Genomic DNA, 22671 nt, shown 5'->3' on the forward strand with positions numbered 1-22671 from the left:
GAAAAGCTATCAAACGCCCTCTATTTGTCCTTGGTTTTCCTTACCCTCCTCTGGTTCATTAGTCTACATAAAAATGACAGCACAATAGTCAAAATCCATCTTCTGCAACAGGTATTTCTGATCAAAGGACACTTTTTTTTTTTTTGTCCAGTCTGTTTGCCAGTATATGCTAATCAGTGAGGATACACCTAACCATCCCCTAGAGAAAGTTGGGACCTTAGGACCATAAAGAAACAACTACTAAAAACTCAAGGATTGATCTATGTAAATATATCTATTCGCAACCTTTTGGCTTTATATTTCCCTTCTGTCTCTATTACTTTCACTAATTTTGACAGAAAGGAATTTCACAAAAATCATGCATATGGATCTGTACACTGACTGGAGGTACAAATTAATTTCTAAACATGATTTAAGGTGGACTATTCCTTTGGTTTTGTGGTTATAAAGATCTTCAAGCCCCATCAATTGTTAATGAAAAGCTAACGTTTTGTAACAAACAGCAGCCAGAGGCCAATAAAACCAATAAACTCCCATAGTTTACACCTTGGATAGCCTTTTGTTACTTTAAAGTGTTTGCTCCCAACTTAACTAACAAAGCACTGTACTTATGAAAGGGTTCTCCCATATGTATTTAATAGGAAAAGGACAAAAATATAGAGTCATATCTGCATCCGACTGCTGATTTCTGACTCCTCCGATTACTGTCCTGTGCATATCAGGTCCAACATGGCATTCATCATCAACCTTTTAATTGCCTTTAGACAGGTACATTAAGAGGAAGTGACGCGGGCCGCGGGATGTGCTGGCCGTGGCTTCCCGCAGCCCCCATTGGCCTGGAGCGGCGAACCGCGGCTAGTGGGAGCCACGATAGGCCGAACCTGCAGAAGCGGCAGGTAAACAAACTGGCCCGGCCCACCAGGGTGCTTACCCTGGCGAGCTGCATGCCAGAGGTTGCCGACCCCTGGCTTGAAGGATATACAGAAAGAATAAAGATATGAAACCCTGGCACCATTGAAATCAATGGGATTTTTGCCATTGACTTGAATGGGAATTACAAAAGACTATGAACTGCCTTTATGAGTAATAAATAATAGTCATTGGGCCAGGGACAGAGAGTAAGAATGACTCTATCGCCTGTTGGTCGGGCACTCACTTAGACTTTGAGGGAGACAATTTCAAATCCCTGATTCAAATACTAGTATTTAATATGTTATACACCTTGGAACAGCATCAACAGAAGAGGCTGAGAAAGACCCGCACCAGAATATCTCATAATCCAGTAGTGAGAGCACTCACATGATAGGTCAGAACCCCATGTTCAAATCCCTTCTCTTATTCAGGTAGGAGAGGGAATTGCATATGAGTCTCCCACATCCCGGATGAGTTCTCTGACCGCTGAACTAAATTAATTACTAAATGCAAATAAATCATCCAAATCCAGCAGTTTCTTTTGTCTGCAAGAAGTTCACAAATCTATTTTAATTTATGCAAACACATTATTTAGTTATTAAGAATTTTCAGCCTATTATTTGTGAACTGTTCACTGTTCATTAGTCCTGGTATATCATTTGTCACCTGAATCACTTGATGGGAAAGGCTGGCCCTGTTAAAGTCAGTGGCAAAGCTCCCATTGGCATCAAATAGGGCCAAGATTTCACCAATGGAATTGTTTCTGCTCCACTAGGATGATAGACTGTTTTAAAAAAGAACAGCAGCAAATAGTCTTGTTCATGCAAGATTACCTTTTTTTCACACATCAGTATGGGTATTCATAAGGACCGTCATTTACCAACATTTTGTGCAAATGTTTGCAGATAATGAATAAGAGGGCATGAACATGATCAAACTGAACAGCTGTCTGGAATTCAAACAGTAGTATTCAGCAAATTCTAGAGCTGGAGAACACATCTTAGAAGTTTAGTCTACCCAGCTTAAAACAATGCTTGCTATTTAAAAAAAAAAAAAAACTTTGAAATAATTTCTATTTAGGCTCCCACATTGTTTTTGTGTCCTGACTTTCCTCATAAGTATAGAGATTGACATCTTTTGAACCACATACCTCCGGGGCGCACACTCTTTTTAAAGCAATTAGAAAAACAGAAGAATTAAAAGATTTTTAAAGATTACCGTGAGTTGTGTGCTATTCATGTAACTGTCTTTGCCTATACTCTCTGATGTAGACAATTTGCATGCTCACTGATTTGCTGAACGTCAATGGCCAGATTCTGCTTCCAGTTACACTGTTGTAAATCACAGTGGTATATCTGGAAACAGGATCTGATTCCTCCCCTCTTTCATTATTTCCATTTCTGCAGCAATCTATTGAACAACAGAATTGCAACAGAATTCTCATCTTTATAACTACAACACACAACACAAACAGCATGTTTTCTATATGGTAATTTGAGGGCCTAAAACTTCAAATGTTTCTTTGCGATTCTAATTAGCACTGACCGGGTTACAACTGTCAACAGTAGGATCAGTTTTTACTGTATTATTTCATGGTTTGTTTGTTTTTTTCTTGTGCACTGCATCCTTTTTATCTTTCCTTTGTTTATTTGACATCCCTGTAAAACCACCAGATGGCATTGCAGTGTTCATTTTATTTAGCATTCTTTATAGGAGAAACTGATAGGAACCTCACATCAGTATGAGGCTCCTTTTTCTACTATACTTCCTGTTTCATTAGTATTAAAGTTCTCTTTCAAAAGGGAGTCCCAGTTCACCCTAAATAGGTGCACTGTGCCCCAATCACATGGGGGATCAGAGTTTAGTAAACATAATTTATTTGTAAAATATCTGTGGAGAAAATGTTAGCAGCAGTGCTGAGAATGATTTTTTCTCCCAAATTACCAGGAATGTAAAACATGTGCGTAGAAACATTTTTTTTATTATTATTTTGGGGTGGGGTGTGCCTCAGAGTTTAATTCTAATTGCACAATGAGATACCTTCAGAGAAATCCTGGGAGCCAAGCTATTTACAAACCACTTCAATAAAATTGGCTAAATATAAGTAAGAACAGCTTTAGCTAACTGCTAATGGAACCACCATAGGTTTCCTGTTCTTTTTAGAAATAGGTTCTTTCACTACCACTATTAGCTTTAAAAAGGATTGATAATGTTGTCTGTGGGGTAGGCTATTCTGAAAACTCATACGCTTTTACTTTATAAAAAATAAACCTAAAACTCCAACTTCACACAATGTTTTTGATTTTTTTTTAAGTTGAAAAGAATGCAATTCAACTGTACACTGCCACACTATGCAATACCGCATACACTTTAGGGAACAGTAACCTATAGTAATATGCCTTAAGACCAGAGCCTGATACTCTTGCTCACTCTGGGTCTATCTAGATTAGAGTTTGCATTGTGCCAAAACCCAACTTAATTGATTGCCAATTAGCCCAAATTAATTCAAAATTGTAAATTTTAGTCTAGCACTCTACAGATATTTGTTCCTGACTAAGGCTTTGGCTTATTGGAAATTAAATTAATTAGTTACAACAATCGAAACCTCTAGTCTAGATGGACAAGTTTAGTACCTTATTCAGCAAATAGTGCTACTGAAGGATAGGATGGATTGCTGAGTAATATTTTACTCAATGGGCCTGATCCTGCTGGGTGCTAAGCATCCTCCACGCCCATTGACTTTTGAAAGGTAGCAGGGAGTACTCAGTGTCTATCAAGACACATTCAGCACTTACCCGGATCAAACCCAATATGAATGAGGGAGAAATATCTGGCCCATAATGTCCACAAGGTTTAGAGTCACAATTCAGCACTGAAGTACACAGCACACAAATCCACATTTTGCACTACACAAAGGGTCTCTCAACATGACATCTCTCCATAATGATCACCTAGCAAATGCTGGATTAACTATATAAGAGGAAGGACACAAAATGGCTTAGGCAAACGTGGCTTTGGCAAAGCAGGAAAGCAGAATGGACCTGATCTTTCCCATAAAAACAAGCAACTAGTTAAAAAAAAATAAATAAAGCGGGCATTGACTATGGAGAAGAAGTCACTCCTCATGTACCCAGATATTAAATAGTTTCACAAATAAAATATCCCATTTGATACATATTACATCTGTTATTAAGATAATGTTTTATAGGCCACAGCACTAAAAAGTTTATAGCGAAATATTTGCTCTTCTCTCGATTGAGGGTGCATTGAAACTTGTGGGATTTGTGCAGTCAACCTCAACTGACATGAAAAGAAGTTTAGATTTGCTCACTCCTGTTCAATCTAATGTATTTTCTTCACATCTAGGACTAGAGTAAAATGTTTCCTCATTTATTTTATTAATAGACTTGTGTTTGGAACTACTCAGCCAGCCATGTTTCAAAGTGGTGTACACAATTATTAAGTACTCAGGAGTTAAAGTAAATTAATTTTATGTTAAAAACAGTAATTTGAAGCCAGTCACTGCATTAAAGAAGTGACTTTAAAAAGAATCATTGAATAAATCTTAAATATGTTCTGTCAGATATAAATAGGATCACTGTATGTAAAATATTGAAAGTCAAACAAAATATGTAATTACCACCAATGTAAATTAATTTAAAATATGTTTTTTCTGCAAATATATTTAATATAATTAATATTTTTTCCTCCAAAGTCACAATGTTTAACAAAAAATTCCAACGTTGGTTGGATAGTTTTGCAAATGCTTTTTTCTGCAAAGCACCTACATATGACATTCCCTATATTCCCCCTATTTCCTTTAAAAGGTAATCCTTGGATCCTTCTTAATCACAACCTTCATGCCGAAGGTTAAAAGCATGCAGACAAATCCAACCCTTCTCTTACAAGATGAAGCATTAACATGCTTTGTAATCAATAGAGGCAATAACCAGAATACCAGGTTTTTATAGAGGCAATAACCAGAATACCAGCTAATTACACACACACACACACACACACACCATTGTTATCCTAAAATAAAGAAAGAATAGGGCTAGAAGTCTAATTTTTAAGATATACAACCAACATTTCCCCTGCCTCCCTCCCCCCAAGACTGCAGTGTTCTAGAGTTAACCTGAAAAAGCAGGGATAGCTCAGTAGTTTGAGCACTGGCCTGCTAAACCCAGGGTTGTAAGTTCAGTCCTTGAGGGGGCCACTTAGGGATCTGGGACAAAATCAGTACTTGGTCCTGCTAGTGAAGGCAGGGGGCTGGAGTCAATGACCTTGAAAGGTCCCTTCCAGTTCTAGAAGATGGGATATCTCCATTAATTATAAAAAAGCCACTGGAATATAACCATGTAACTTGATCCTGATTATGAAAAGACTATGTTAAAATTTGTGACAAAAGCCTTTTCAAAATATCATACCAAACGTTATTTGAAACATTGTGATTCTGAAAATGTTGCTTTATTGAATACATTTCCTTCTCTTTTATTTTAAGCATAGTTTTCTTGAAAAAAAACATCTACATACAGATTAACTGAAAGGCAAGAAATGAAGGATCCAGATGGTATTATAATAAAAAAACAACATATAAGGACATTGTGTATGTAATTATATATATATATATATATAGACCAAAGCTGACCTCACAAAAAAAAATTGTTTTGTTTAAATTCTAATGGCCTCCCCCTACCCCCATATGCAACCCAAAGCAAAAATCCCCCTTCTTTGTTTCTTAACACTGCAATAGCATAGCACTTCATGAAAGTGAGACTAAAAACCTAACAAATTCTGCAACTGACTCAGTTATTCTGATTTTCAAATATCAGAAATAAATAAAAACAAAAACACCAAACAAACAAGGAAAGAGACATCATAAAAAGTAAAATGTAAATTACATGGTTACAATTCTTTCAGATTTATTATTCTAGCCTGTTATTGATAGTGTTAGATACCTATGATTTTTCAATATGGAAAAATCTACTTAATACAAAAGTTGAATATAAAAATATTTCACCAAACTAGGACCAGGAGGCATTTGAAGAATACTGAGGAAAAAATAGTAAAATAAAGTGGAAAAATATGGGAATGGGAGGAGAATCAGTGTTTACTAGTGCAGATCAGGAAATGAACAATTCCATTTTGTGAAATCTTTCAAGATTTCAGAATGTGTTTTCTTTCTGCACTGAAACAAAAAACTGCATATTTTTTCACCAAATGAGAGAGAGAGAGAGATCAGAGTATCCCAGGGGTCGGCAACGTTTGGCACGCGGCTCGCCGGGGTAAGCACCCTAGCAGGCTGGGCCAGTTTATTTACCTCCTGATGCAGCAAGTTCGGCCGATCACAGCCCCCACTCGCCGCGGTTCACCGTCCCGGGCCAATGGGGGCGGCGAGAAGCGGCGCGGGCGAGGGATGTGCTGGCCGCGGCTCCCGCTGCCCCCATTGACCCGGGACGGTGAACCACGGCGAGTGGGGGCCGCAATCGGCCGAACCTGCCACGTCAGCAGGTAAATAAACTGGCCCGGCCTGCTAGGGCGCTTACCCTGGCGAGCCGCGTGCCAAACGTTGCTGACCCCTGGAGTATCCAATAGCTGAATGGATGTAGGAAAAACAGGTTCAAAACCATAAGAATGGCCATACTGGGACAGACCAAAGGTCCACGTAGCCCAGTATCCCATCTATCGAAGTGGCCAATGCCATGTGCCCCAGAGGGAATGAACAGAACTGGTAATCAGCAAGTGATCCATTCCCTGTTGCCCCTGTTTTGAATTGAGCAGAGCCTTGAATCCGGCTCCTCACATCCCTAACCACCAGGTTATTATCTATTCTAAGGTGAAAGTCTTCTTCTCTCAGACCTGGGGGGGGGGGGGGGGGAACAAAAATCCTTCTCAACCAAAAAAGTTGTCAAAACTGGTACATTCCCATGAAACATTTTAAATAAAAAACTTTGTTTACCAGAAAAAAATGCTTGATTTTTTGTTTCAGCTCTAGCATGTACAGCACCTTGACTGCAGAAATAGAGAAACAAATTAAAGTTCACCATTTATTATCTTATAAAATGCATAATAGGAGCTGCTTAAAAAAGTCTTATGGAAATGTCAAAATATATTAACAGATCTAAACAGCAGTTCAAACATCATATTACCCAACACACTTCCTACTAACTATTCTCTGATCTTATAGCACAGCTGTATATTAATCGCCAGCTCAGAAGTGATAAAAAAAATCACCTATATTATACCCTTAGAACAGGCCATGTATCCCATAATCAATAGAGCACACAGTTAGGGTGCAACATTCACCCTATTCCTGGTATTTGGCTTTCTTGCTACCATGGAAACAACTATACTATATAAACCTTGACTCAAGCTTCTTTCCCAATTTTTGTTGTTTCCCTTCTGAACCTCTTGGTCTTATTTTCCTTTTGCCCCTCCCCCTGCCCCCAAATCCTTTATGTCCTCCATGAGTCTTAAGGGAGGATTTAGCAGCTAAATCAAGAGTGATGCATCAAAGGGTCCTGCATTCCTACACAAGGTCTTAGCGTCTGCTACCTTGACAGAGACCTCAGGCACTTTGTCCGTACAAACACTGCCATTTAGCCTATGTGCGTACAATCAGCAAGGTATCACTTGCTTGAGTTAATGGTTTAAATTATAAGATGATTAAAAACAGAGTTTAACAGCTTTTACTCCATCGTCCTGCCTTCCCTTTAGCTCCTATTCTACTTTTATGTGCGATGCAGAACGTTACCATAACACCATTAATTCTGTAATAAGAAGATACTCAGTGTCCTCTTCTATAGCACTTCCTTACCACTTAAGCCACAGAGATTGGTAATGACCCTTTTACAAAGTTTACTGTGATAGACAATGGAAGTGCAAAAATAGTTGAGGGTGGGGAAAGGGAGAGTCCAATAAAGACAACTGTATGTTTTTTTTTCCTTTTTTTTCCCCCGTGCAAACAAGGTTACTTTGGTGAGTTCCACTGCTTTGATGAAGTCTGCATTTTCCAGACACCCGCAACTAAAGCACCTTGTAAATTAAAAAGCTTATGCAAATCAAACTCACTTAGAAAAGCTTCACATATTTAAATACAGATATTTAAAATCTTTAAGATATTCTTATGCATAAAGCAAAAAACACAAAAATTCTTTCCAACATCAAAAGGAAAGTTTAGGAGATCCATCTAGAGTAAATTTTATGACAATTCTGTACTTGAACCTCAATTCCTTTGAAGACGTGGAGACAAAATTGTCTTGGTCCACTGACCTTATAAGGATTTTGTTTTAATGCTGTGATAATACAGAATAACAGATGGAACTCACAGGTGAAAACTGAAGTGCAAAATAGTATTGTAAGTGCATATCACCCCCCGGCAAAAAAAATTCTAGTGAATAGTAGGCAAGGTGGACTGCTCAAATTGTAGTAACTGTGGTTTCACCAATGATAACACCTACCTTTTAAGACTGCAAATAAAGTACAAATTATTAAGTATTAAAATTAGGAAATAAAAAGGAACTTATTTCTTCTCTTTCAGCTATTACAGAGAAAGACAATTTACAAATTCTTGTTTCCGGTATCTGCATCACATCCTGAATTATTACACAGGGAATCTCATTCTTTTCTAACTCATAGATTAAAACTCTCAGGATATGTGATTGTTCTCAATCCAGTGTTTATCAGCATAAATATTATTTCCCCATCTTAGTTTAGCATTGTCTATTATGCACCGTGGCATCAAAAATAACAGAGCACATCAGATTTTAAAGTAACAGTTACCCCATTGTTTGTTTGGTTTTTTTTTTGCTTTGGTTTCTCTTTTGGCCCCCAGTTTCTGATTTTTTATGCAAGGAAAATAAGAACTATAGTAGTATTCAACTTTGAAAAAAGTAAAATGTACTTTAACCATCCAGAGCAACAAACGATTTCCCAAGGAAATAAAAATAAAATCAGCTGAACTTCTGATCCACATAGATATAAATTTTGGTTTGAATGGATAAACACAAGTAAACATAATCCAAGAGGCAGAGGGGATTTTTTCACTCAGGTCAGGATTTCCACACGGAACAAAAAGTTCTGTTTTTCTGGTTATAGACTTTTCCTGTGTTTCTAAGAATAGTCCGCAGAAAGTTGTATTATTCTCAGGAAAACAATTTTACTTTCTTAATAAAAAATCCTGCATCCCCTTTTCAGGCAAACCCCCCACTGCAGTGACAAGTTCCCTAACCCTTGCTCACATTGAGTAACTCCTTACTCTGCAACAAACCCCACTGAGTTCAGTGGGGCTACTGACTTTGTAAGGCACTACTCATCACGAGCAATGGTATCAGAATCCAGCCTTCAGTGTTTACTCAGAAAAAATTCTCATTGAAGTCAGTGAAATGTTGCTTTGGTAAGGACTGATTGAACACTGAATCAAAATTTCAGAATCAATTCAATATTATCTTCTGGTTTCATAGCACCTTTCATATGAGGAACAAATTGCTTCACAAACAACTTGTGAAGCCTCACACTACATCTGAGGTAGGCATAGGTCTATAGCAGGTGAAAACTAAGGAAGGTTTGCTTATGGTTACACAGGAAATCAATATCAGAGCCTGGACAGGTCTCCTGATTCCCAATCCTAGGTCAAATCAGTAGATAAGGATAATTACATTTGGCCTGTAGCTCTGATTTCTCAATTTCCGCTTTCTTTTCCAGGATTACAAATGTAATTTCTTTTTTTTTTTTGTCTAAATCAGGTATAGTTTTCGTTATCACATCTGTACAGTGTGGGTGAGTTCAGAGTGTCATATTTCATTGAAATTTTTTCTTGGTTTGGCTAAACTGAAGGCACTAAAGTTTTTCATAACTGAAAATTCAGCACAGGCCCAATTTTTCTTGCATTGAAAATAACAGAAAAAAAAATTGAGACAAAAGTGAGACGATAAAAACCAAAGACACCATTTGTGTAAGATTGTGGTAGAACACAGATGTACACTTCATAGTTGGCCATTTCTTTTGGTCCCTTAATGTCACTGTAAAATTCGTTTTTGTGACTAAAATAATGGAATATGCTTATAATGATTTTGCATAAAGTACAACTCCACTTTAATGGACATGGGCTCTAATAGTAGAAACCCTAAATTCAGAACCTCCCAAATGCCACCTATCTCTGTAATAAATTACTCCAAAACTCCAAAATTTTGATGTTGCAGGACCAGGATCTATATTTCTAACACAAAATTAGCAGAACCATTTGCACACAGTTAGTATTTTCTATTTTCTGGTTTCCTTTTAATAGGCTGGAAAGTATTATAATTTATGTCAATTTGGCACATCACAAAGGACATTCAACATGAATGAAATCACTTTTGGGGGGGCAACTTTAAATTTTGGAATGTCCTGGCTTTTATACACCTTAACATTGTAGTGCTGCTACTTATTTGTAATCTGTGCCCTGACCACACAGACACACACTTCTGACTATTTGAATGTTTTTGGTATTTCATCAGCTTCAGGGTAGATCACTACAAAATGATATCAATTTACAACTTGATCATTTGCATATTATATTATTTGAATATTAATAATTTATCAAAAATATGAGATGATCTAGGGACCAATTCTGCATCACTTTGCTTCAAATTGACTTCAATAGATAGAGACTGAGGTACACAAGGAATACAGGTTTAGTTAAATAATAGAGTGAAAACTACCATAAGCACACACTCCAAGACTAACAAAAGTGGTTACCCAATGGAAGTACTAAAAAAAAAAAATCAAAATTTCAGTTGAGATATTTGTGTGTTCTTTGTTGTAGGAGTTTGTATAAATTAGTGTCTTGTAAAGTTTTCACTGTACAATTTTATGACTTCAAGACAAAGATTAAGAAGAAAAAGTTCAAGCATTTAGCAAGGATGACAGCCAAAATCAATTGTCACGACTGGTACTGAAGCTCCTTTATTCCTATCATATATTAATATGCAAATAGCTTGATAATGCCTTGACTCAACTCATCTTTAAAAGTCATATGAAAAGTGTATAAGTCCTCAGCAATCCAGGTGGAGGCAAAAATTGTCAGTATTTGCTTTGGTGTATTAATCTATTCATTCACAATTGAGTGGGCCTGTACTAAGTTACATCACATCATCTATTATTTCTAGTGGTTTTGAATTTAATGTGCTTGAACCTGTTCCTTGATTTACTGAATTGCATGACATAAACCAAAATCACCTGAACAGCATATCTAAAAATTCTATTCTAGAAGGTTTACAATCACTAAACAAATACAGCCACAAATACAAGATAATATTACAATTGCAATAATGCTATTCCAAAAAAAAAAAAAAAATCAAATAAAACACTGTCCCCCCAAAAAGGACATATTACATTCTATTTAACTGAGAATAACTTAAAACAAATTCAAAAAAAGTTCTCCTTTTAGAAAATAAATCATCAGATTGTTTATATGACTTCAATTAATCCATAGCCTGCTGCATTTTTTCAGTCAAAGGAATGTAGCAGAAAGTTGTCCATAGATATCTACAGAAACCGCAGAGTTAAAAATATTCCATTTTGTTGTTATTGCTGACTTTGAAACCCTATTAACCACTGTGTCCAGAAAGGAATGAAACAACTTCTTACTCTATATTTTCCAAGTCACAAACATGCTTTACATACAAATTTGTAACCACAACATCAAACCTAATGGAAAAAGGGAGAAAATCTACTTACCTGAGCCCCTCTTGGTCACAACCTTCAAGCTCTGAGAAAGAGTAGCATACAAGAGAATCAAGTGTGGAATAGGAGCTTTCATCTTCCAGCTCTTAAAGGCTGCTCCCTAAAGCACCAAAAAAAATATATATATCCTGTAAGAATATTAAAAAAGCTTCATTTTTATGTTTTTGCTGAAATACATTTTTAGTAATTAAATCATAAAAAAGAAACCGTAGAAGCGTCACCTCAGTTCAACTTGTGCTAAGATGCTGGGCTAGGACCAAATACAATTAAAAGAAACAGAGCTGAAGTCACTGTAGAGCACTGTAATACCAGGAAGATTATTTCTTTTTTTTAGGCTTAGCTCTGGAGCCTCAATACCACTGTAAGGGGAAAGATTTGTAATTTTGTCCGCAGCATGAAAATGCACCACATGGATCAATGTACCTATTAAATCCTTCTGACCAAATTATATGCTGGGTCAAATTCCACGGAAACCAGTTTATGCCAGCAAAGAATTTGATCCTTTTACCGAATTGACAAAATAATGTTTTTTTCCCTTTCTTTTTCTCTTTAATTTTTGAAAACAAAGAAGATAAAACATTCTGTTTATCATTAGACCATTAACCTCTTACAGAAAAAAAACAAAACATTTAATTTGCTTTCATTGACTCATTCTCATTGGCTGTTTCGTTGCATCTAACACTAAAGAGTTATTAAAAAAACAGTCTGGTCATCTTTCTGATAAAACTGTAAAAGGAACCTGTAAGAGGAACAGTTGAATAATCTTTTAGTCTAAAGTATACTGAGTAATAGTTAGCTATGGGCGCAGTTGTATAATGCCACTACTTTCAATAGGGGTCAGGAGTGCATAAGGATTGCAGGATTTGCCTACAATGAAATCACTATTCATCTCCTAGAGATCCACATTACAGGGTTTCTCCAGCTAATGGTTTATTCCTCATCTGTATGGAGCGTGTATGGGTATGTACTCCCATTATTTCTGGACCCGACAGAACATGCTCTGGGGAGTGAGCAATATATTCAAGAGGGACAGAAGGGGTTGGGGGACCTAGTGCACTATCCATTCCCACCCTCCTTGTAAACCAGTGTGGAATTCAATGGCTACCACCACTTTGGGCACTCACCTTTTCATGGAGTGAATGGGATTGCCCTCAGTGGGTTGACCCTCACAAGGCCAGGTACTAGCACTGAGGTAGAGGGTACCAATATAGATCTTAGGACCATCTCCCACTATTTTTTTTTTAAATGGGAATTTTTTTTAAATCTCATCCCTACTCAACAACACCCATCTGTATACATGCCATGAGGAGCACTATACACAGATTTGTGAGCTCAGGAGAAAGATCTGGCACTGGGGAGGGGCACTTTAATGATATAAAGGAAGGCCCCATCCTTGTTCCTGTTGAAATCAACAGGATTTTGCATTGAACCTGAAGAGTAATATTTTCAAAACTACCTAAATGTTTTAGAAGCCAGTGTCCCACTTTCAGAAGTCACACTGAATGCCACTGACTTTCAGTCAGATTTAGGTCCCTAAATGCCTAAGTCTCTTCTGAAAATGGGATTTGGGGTCCTAAGTCAGTCACTTGGGTGCTTTTGAAAATGTTACCCTAAATGTCATTATTGTCTTAAAGCAAGTGGGAAAAACAGATAAGAAATGGGGTAGATGTAGCATAGCATATAGAAGGGCAGAATTTCTTAGATAAAGACTGCAGAACCTCATTGAAAATGTCACTGTCAATTCTTGTATAGTACAGTTTTACTTTTCAAGACATTTGGGAACTAAGAGCATCAAACCTGCGACAGCTATGATTATGACTTTATTAGAGATGAGAAAGTAGGAAAATGTGCCTTGACGGTCACATTTTTGTGCCATCTCAGAAACTTAATGCTTATGTATTTATTATACAATGTCTCGTATTAATTCATTCACTTGCTCGGAACCCATTCTGCTGGATTTGCATTCTCAGGTGGGGGAAGGTCATTTATTATTAATCACCAGAGGTCACCAACAACCTTAGAAAGAGAAGATATAAAAATTAGAAAAGAGGTCAAATTAACTAGCAGGGTGAAGAATTAAATGATAAATCTGTCTGGATTTCTGTGAATAAGATTCAGCCTAATGCTAACTCTCAGCCACGGTTTTAGTTTTCTAACACATGATTTTTGGTATTTAGAATTTTTTAAAAAGGTATAAATGAAGGCTAATTACCCAGAGGTGAATCAGAACAGATACATCTAAAGCACTGTGCCACATTGCACAGCAGGCCTGAGTCAAACATTTCTGAAACCAAAATCCCATTTCTCAGTCACTGCACTAACTGATGCTGCAGGAAATCCTGAAGCTGATATCTTCAGCCTCCAGGGTATCAGCTACAGTCAGCCCCTTGCTCTGTGTGAGCCTAATAAATGCTGTCCAAAGAACTACAGGATTTTACTATGTACTGCAAGATCACCAAATGAATTCTAGCTGTGAAAACAGATCCAAGTACATTTTTCTTATGGCCATATGGCTGAAGAGAACATTTCTTATTGTAAATGTATATATATATATATATATATTCATAACAAAATCATGCAATAATTTTAAAGTTTGAATCTAAGAAGACATCAGTAAATATAACAGCATGAATGTGTGAGGGACTGAGTGGATCAAATTCCTCTTCTAATTTTGGCCCATTAACTTTTTGAAGTAAACAGACAATGAAATTTCATAGTCATTCAAAATCTTTCACCTGAATATTTCTAAGCTCATCTGAAATATTCGTTAACCCTCAAAAGACAGCTGTGTCCCAGGTCCTAGCAAGTTTTATAGTAGATGCTTGGTAGAATCACCAGTATAATTAAACCTGCAACATAATTTCAATCACAAGACTTGTTTTCCACACACTGATCTCTTTCAAAAGTATCACCTTGTGAAATTTCCCATACAGAGCATTTGCCTAAAAAGTTTGACCAAAATACTGTTGGCTGGTTTTGAGTATGGCAGGGCCTGCAAAAATATACATTTACCTTTAAAATAATTCACCACATATTTTCAAAAGAGAGTAGAGCATACATAACCAAAGTCTGAAACAAGAAATTTGGCATGCATGTGTCTACCATTGAGGACAAGGCTTTTGCTTGCTCTGTATGAAAAATGTTTTGATTTAACAAAGAGCTGGTCATTCAAAAACAGCTTGCTTGAGCATGTGCAGTAGTACATTCTGCTAAATCCACAAGTGACTATATATGTGAACAAGTGCATACTTGTTGGTTCAAAGAACTTCTATGCCAAGAAGATCCAAGGTGAATAGCTTCAGAGTAAAGAAAAGGAACTCCTTGGAAGAGTCAGTGGAATGTGTAAACTGTATGACCACCAGAGTCTTCTTTTTTTTACTCTCTCTCTCTTTTTTAAGAAAAGTGGAAATAACTAGAACTAATGGAATGTTAATCTGTAAGATTAACCACTTCAAAAAATCAGGAAATTCCAAAACTTAAGGTAGTACCTTGTATATATTGCACATATGGTGTATTTTCTCTTCGTTTCCTTGTTGCTGCTTGGGAATTTCTCAGTAAAAGTTTTCACTGAAAAATACCAATTTGTCAAAATTGAAGGGTTCTTTGGAAAAGTATCAGTTTTGGTACTAGCGACGGGCAATTTTTTTTTTGGATGAATATTGTATTGGCTGAAAAAGGTAGTTTTGGTTCATCCACTACTGTTTGTGAATTTGACATGAACTCACTATATAGTTTTGGCCAAAAAAGCATTTTTTCAAGACTTGTCTACACTACCGGCCAGATCGGTGGGCAGCGATCGATCCAGCGGGGGTCAATTTATCGCGTCTACTATAGACACGATCAATCGACCGATGATCGCTCTCCCGTCGACTCCGGTACTCCACCAGAATGAGGAGTGCAAGCGGAGTTGATGGGAGAGCGTCAGCTGTTGACTTACCACAGTGAAGATACTGCGATAAGTAGATCTAAGCACGTTGACTTCAGCTACGCTATTCACATAGCTGAAGTTGCGTATCTTAGGTCGACCCCGCATGGTACTGTAGACAAGCCCTTAGATACAAAAGGACTATGAATTGCGGCTATGAATGACAATAAATAGTCAGCGGGCCAAAGAAAGGGAGTGAGAATTATTTTATTACCTGATGGTTAAGACATTCCCCTACGATGTGGGAGACACAAGTTAAATAGTAATTGGAACATGGAGTTAAACTATTTTTACAGAGTGGAACAGGAGATCTTAAGAACAACCTACACTAGAATATTCCATAGCCTAATGGTTAGGGCACTAGCCTGCAATGTAAGACACGCAAGTTCAAATCCCTTCTGTAGGTTGAGGGGGAGGGAATTAAACCCAGGATCTTCCACAACCTAGGCAAACATCTAGCTATTAGGTTAAAGCTTAAAAGGGAGGGCTCTAGTACTACAAACACAACTGTTTTGTGAATTTTGTTTTGGGTTGAACGACATATTCCATGCAATCTGAAATGGATTTTGTTTATCTTGCACCAATTTTTCAGGTCAAGAATGGAATTTCTGGTCAAAACCAGAGAGAGAAACAGCCAGAAAGATATCTTGCCCAGAATAACTTATTATCCAGTGGTTAGGACACTCACCTGGGATGTGAAAGATTCAGCTTCACAGTTCTGCTCTGCCTGATCTGGAGTAGGGGACATGAACCTGAGGCGTACCTTTGGCACCAGGGTATTGTCTAGTCTTGCTGCCAGTGTCTCTAATGACAACACTTCTGAGAAGGATGGATTCGTCTAGCAGGAAGGCCAGAAATCCCAATGGTAATTGTGAAATTAAGCAATGTTTCTCCTAATATAGTAATGCAGACATAGATTTCTTAACTTATAAACTGTTAGAGTGAGTGCAATCAGTGACTATGAAAAAGAAACACTAGTAAACTAAGAACTACATCTGGCTAACTTCAGGCTTTGGGAGATCTCGCAGCTCTAAGGATTGTCTCCAAAACCCTAATTTTCAACCACTGATAATAAAGATGACTTGACTGTGGGAATCACAAAAATGGAAATGAAGCTGAATAGTAGGACCAATCAAAAACTTTTAATCATACCTATTTTTCTAGAAAAAGGGAAGCTCTAGACTAAACATTTTTAAAGTATCTTTTCTATGGCAGATTTTAAAATTAGTCAAACACCTGTTTTTAGTTTCTGGCCAAAATATGAATATTCACATTTCTGCCTAAAATATTTTTTCCATGGAAAATTTAGATTAAAAATGTATTTTTGTTTTCTTTTCATTGAAATTTTCCATGGGGAAAACCATTTTTTGAACAGTTCTATTGAACGGAATAGATGAAAAACAGTGAGTGGAGTCATGTGCCAAGGTTGGCTTCAAGAAAGACCCAGTCTTCAGTCCCAATGTTAGTTGCATTCTCTTAAGCCTTAGCCAAAGCTCACTGAAGTCTTTCCTTTGACCTCAGTGGGCTTTGGGTCACTGCCTTAAAGTCAGACTCTATTGTTTGTCTGTTTTTTTTTTAACTAACAATTTATTTAATGTCAATGTGTTTTCAAATGGCAGAGGAACCCAGATATGATAATGGGTCAGCCACAACAGGAAAATCTCAGGATTATCAATTTCCCCCTGCTGGCAGAGAAATACTCCAGGAAGCAACTATACTTTTCTGTTCAGTAGTGACGGTTTGTCAGTTGCACAACCAGACTTGCTCTAGAGCACTTACTACAGAGTAATGAATTTGCAAGGGGGACAACACATCCAGAACACTTAAATAAAAAGTCCTTTAGCAATGCTGTTTCAGCAACATGAAGTTTTGATGTAGCAGCTCTTTGGAAGTCCCTAAGCAGCACACCATCAGTCCTCATGGAAGTGTTGCAAGAGTCACTTTGCATATGGGCACTATTAAATTAGTACCTTTGATTTCTACACCATAATTATTTCCAGGCAGTATGACCCTTCTTAATATGCTATTATCACAATAACAAATTAGATCCATCATGATCTCAAAAACAGGTGTCAATTCATTTTCATGATCTACTACATTAGCTTCCTGGAACAGATGGAGAGCATTGACAGCATTAAAAATGTCAGAGAAAAACAGATCTGTTTCAAAGAACATGGACTATGACAGTCACCTTTTCAAAGATTCCAAAAGTAAAAAGCCTGAGAGGCCAAACTGAATCAAGCGGTCATAAGAAGCCAAAATCAAGTGCAATAGAAGGGAATACAGTAGAACACCTCAGAGTTACGAACACCTTGGGAATGGAGGTTGTTCATAACTCTGAAATGTTTGTAACTCTGAACAAAACATTATGGTTGTTCTTTCAAAAGTTAACAACTGAACATTGACTTAATACAGCTTTGAAACTTTACTAATCAGAAGAAAAATGCTGCTTTCCTTTTCTTTTGTTTTTAGTAGTTTATATTTAACACAGTACCGTACTGTATTTGCTTTTTATTTATTTTATTTTGGGGGGAGGGGGGAGTCTCTGCTGCTGCCTGACTGTGTACTTCTCGTTCCAAATGAGGTGTGTGGTTAACTGATCAGTTTATAACTCTGGTGTTCATAACTCTAAGGTTCTGCTGTACAAAGTTTTGGATTTTTAAATCTTTGGATTTTTTTGCAAGTCATTCTTATCCTTCCATGTTTAGCAGCACTCCTACGTGTAAGAAAGCAGGGAAATTTACAGAGCAATAAAAAGGAGCTTACTGGTAAAGCACAAGAGTGGTGTGATATTGTGACAATGCTCCAAGTAGAAACAGACAACCAATTTGGCAGCTTATTCTGCAAATAGGAATCTAGCAGAGTTGATTTGGTGACTTTTGTGGGGTTTCCACTCAATTGCATCATCACATTTGTGGCTGGAACTGACCCACATTACTGCCCTCTTTCTTGGATGTTCTCTCTTGATAATTTACACTTTTTCATTCATCTTCTTTAAGATTTGCAATATCCTTTTTCAGAGAAGAAGGATCATAATAACAATTACTTACATTACAGTAGCACCCAAAATCCCCAGTACTAGACACTGTAAAGATGGCATCTCTCTCACGTGTTGAGCAAATTATTTGCTCATAAAAAATATGACAAATCTTCAATTTCAAAAATAAATGAGGATATAAGTAGAGCTTTATAATTTATATGGCTATTTAAAAGGATTACACAATACAGACAGCCTACTCAGGGAATCACAAAACAGTTTGATGTCTGTCTCAACACTTATTCTCTCAATATTTGATTGATTGCATCAGATGATGAAGTCAACATTGTATGTGAAGTTAAGGATGTTTGTTATGCACACATGCCATGTTTTCCACACTGCTTACATTGATTAATGGATCCCTGCCTGCTCTATGTAATGTACTTTAAATGTGGTAACAGAAGACAAAGATTTTGGATACTTTTGGACACTTGACCATTCTATTAAAGGCAGCAAACATTATTCAGCAGCAGGAGACAGCATAATCTTTTGAAAAAAATCAGCTGTGGTAGAATATTCCAAATAACTGGAACACTAGGCATTACATGCTTGAGTATCCTCTCAGCACTATTTCCCTGCCATACAAACACTGAAAGTTAGATGCTCTCCCTCATTTCCACGAATTAGCATTTGATTACCAGTTTAGTGATGGATTAGTAAGGGCAAGCTACCGCCAGGTCTGAAAGCTATGTGGCAAATTCCCCACTCCCATCTTGCATAGCCCCCCTTCAGTTATGAATTTGGTTGTACTGGGGGTAGCAGGCTCCACAGAGCCACTACTTCTTAGGAGAGCAAGTGGACAGGCAAGATGCTGGAACTTGATGATTATAGACTCAGCATACTAATACATTAGCAAGGGGTAAAACTGGGCTTTTTTTTATTAATAGTTTTTTTTTTTTTTTGCATAAAAATGTAATTTCAGTTGACCCAACACTTCACAAATTTTACAAGTTTTTGCCTAAAAAAACATTTTGGATTAGTCAGTAATGGTGGTGACTTTATAATTTTTAGCCCATTGGTCAGGGCACTCATCTGGGATGGGGGAGACCCAGGTTCAATTCCCCCTCCCCCTTTGCCTGATGTGGAGAATTATGCGCTATTCTGCTGTGGCTTGTTCTCACTCACTCCTGTTGAAGCTGTTCCACTGGATATAAATAATTCACTAGTCCTTAGATCAGATTAAGAGTGACTCAATAGTCTGGTGGTTAGAGCACTCCCTATATTCAAGTCTCTGAGCCACTGATTATTTAATTTTTTTTTTTACAAAGTGGAACAGCTTCAACAGAAGAGACTGGGATATTCTGGGACAAGCCTTAGTCCAATGGCTAGGGCTCTTTCCTGCAATATAGGCGACTCGAGTTCAATCTAAGAAAATTGGTAGCTTTGATGCAAATATAAGATTGCTGCTGCCTCTATGAATGTCCGCACCTCATAACAACGAAGGAATATGAATTTGAACTACAGAGCGAATGTTGCAGAAACCAAACTTCTAATTTACAGTTTGCAGTAGAATCTGCACACCCAATAAAAGCCTGGCAAGAAAATACATGTGTTGGTGATACTGCTTAATAATGGATTAAAAGGGAAAATTTGAAACCATACTTCCACCCACAAAGATAAAGAATTCTGGCAATAAAATCTCAAACAAAAGTTTGAGACCATGTCAACCTGGCCTCAAGCCCTTCCTTAGAAAACTGTGTGTATTCCTGTAATGGTTTGGGTGTGTAACAGAAAGGATATCTATTTGATCTATCCATGAAGGCTACACAACACCCATCTTTGTGGCATCTGAGCTCCTCACAAAATTATGACTTTACAAAAATGATTTACTAACATGAGCATCCTCAGCAAAACTGATAGTATGCCCATGCAGTTCCCAACAGGAGTAGCATGCCCCCATTTCTCAATGTGGCACAGAACAACCAAGAAAATATCAATAATCAGAAAACAAATTCTTTAAATTAACTATTGTAAGTGCTAGGGGAAACTCTACTATATTTTAAAGAGTCAATGTAGCCAGATCTGGAAATTTAATTTATTTATTAAAACATACCATCTACCTGAATTTTATCAAGTTTCTATTCAGAATTCAGCTGCCATGTTGCTAGGAGTAATTATAACAGAAGAGCCCTGGGTAGATTAGTGAGGGTTAAATGTTTCAGATTTGGTTTGTTTGTTTAAACAGCATAAATTCATGAAGTTTCCTTTTTGGATTGGACTAAAGAGAGAGATTTCTGAAATATGTTAGCAACAAGATGATACTCTGTCTGATCCTTGTATGTTCTCTTTGTGTTGTCGCTGTGTGTGATGGGACATGCGCCCATCCCGCTGGTAGAAGGCTAATGAGCAGATGTTGCCAAGTAGATGTACCTGCAGAACATGTGCCACCTGCAAAAGTGGAGCTTAAAACAAAGGGAGACTGGGCATGAGGAATAAGGAGGCAGATAGGTTGTTAGGGACTGCTAATGAAATGTAGCAAGGGGAGCTCAATCTTAGCCATTGGCTAATCTTGCCTGCCCCTGCCTCCCCCCTTCCCCCTTGTTTGGGACACACTGACAGTACAAGGTTGCTACAGGCAAGGGGCCCTGGAGGGCTGCAGCAACTTGAGGAGCACCTCCGGGGACTAGAGACAAGTGAGATGTAATGGGATTCTGAAAAGATCCCCTGAAGCAAGCTGAACTCCTACTGAGAACAATGAGATTTCCCAGGAGTGAGTTGATCCCGTAGAGGACCAAGGGCAAGAGACAAGACTACTACAATCAAGTTCAGTCTGAGGGTTGGCTGAATAGAGACTGACAGCCATCTTTTTTCTCCCGTCTCTCTCTTCCTCCCACAGAGTAACTACCTTTTGGCTAGCTACCTGGGAAACAAAAACTGTAACAGATTTGTGCTGGGCAGGCGACTATGTGTACCTATGCACCCGCAGTGCAGCTGCAGAAAAGGCCACAGGTTAACTACTCTATACAAACAGATCCCCCTCTTAGGTACGAAAGATGCTTTAACAAAATTACATCTTTTATTTTCAAATGACTCTCCTTCCTTCTTTCCCACAGTAATATTGGGATGTTCCAAGATAAAATTCTAGATTAATTCTTTACCAAAAAAATAAAAAAAATAATTCATGACCTATGGTGTCTTGATTACTGCCATACCCTTCTCTCTGACCTTGCTAAATGTAATCTTATCCCACTGATATCTATTCAGAATGCTGCTGCAGAGATCATTTGCTTTGCCCATCATTTTGACCATGTCACTTTGCCTCAGATATAAGCTACTGATCTTCACTTTCAAGGCACTTCATGGCCTATCCTCACCCTACCTTGCATCTCTCATTCAGTATTGAGAAATAGGCTTCCTGCCTCTGATCAGCCTACAATGCCAGCCACCATCACCCTCTTGCTAAATTTTCAAACAATCACCTTTGTGCTTTTTCACCTCACACTTGGGAGGAACTCCCATAAACAGCCACGAAGCCACTTCATTGTTTTCCTTCAAATCCCTCCTTACTCTCCTTTGCCGCGATGCCTACAAAAAACTTGACAACAGTTAGGCTGCTGGTATACCAAGACCCCAGCCACTCATGCTGACTAGTACCGTTTCATTGTTTCTTTGTCCTCCCCTGTGTATATTTTGGCTCTCGTTTTATATTTAGATTATAAGCTCTTTGGGGAAGGGACCATCTGTTTGTACAGCGCCTAAAAGAGTGGTGTCCTGATCCATGACTGGGGCTTCTAAGTACGACAGTAACAAGAAGAAGAAGGAATTAGTTTCTAGAGTATTCAGTTCACAGAACACCATGTCCAGTGCTTCTTTGTGCCATGTAGGTTAGGTTACTTGTTTCTCAGTTTTTATGATTGATACTTGTATGTTTTGGGTATTTAGACTCTAGTTCATCCCTGCGTCTAATGCCTTTCTTTCCCCTTTCATAGCTAAAGTATTGAAATGGGTCCCTATTTTGTCTTGCATTTCACACTCAATGACCTCACTTAATAGTTATGTCTTTCTTGTAACAACTTTAAAACTGTTGTGATAAGTCTTTGTCTTCCTTAAGATAACTTGTCAGATCAAGCAA

At 37.7% G+C, this 22671-nt stretch overlaps 1 protein-coding gene across 1 annotated transcript in view; it reads right to left on the reverse strand.

Moving 5' to 3' along the window:
- The window catches only part of IL1RAPL1 (interleukin 1 receptor accessory protein like 1), a 1145215-nt gene that overhangs the window by 1020329 nt on the left and 102215 nt on the right, over positions 1-22671 (reverse strand). The window contains exon 2 of the mRNA XM_054005933.1: positions 11632-11737. Within this exon, the coding sequence (XP_053861908.1) occupies positions 11632-11713 (82 nt within the window). The 5' untranslated portion in view covers positions 11714-11737. The remainder of the gene's footprint in view (positions 1-11631; positions 11738-22671) is intronic.

The sequence above is a fragment of the Malaclemys terrapin genome, chromosome 1, assembly GCF_027887155.1.
Source record: "Malaclemys terrapin pileata isolate rMalTer1 chromosome 1, rMalTer1.hap1, whole genome shotgun sequence".
Taxonomy (NCBI): Eukaryota; Metazoa; Chordata; order Testudines; family Emydidae; genus Malaclemys; species Malaclemys terrapin.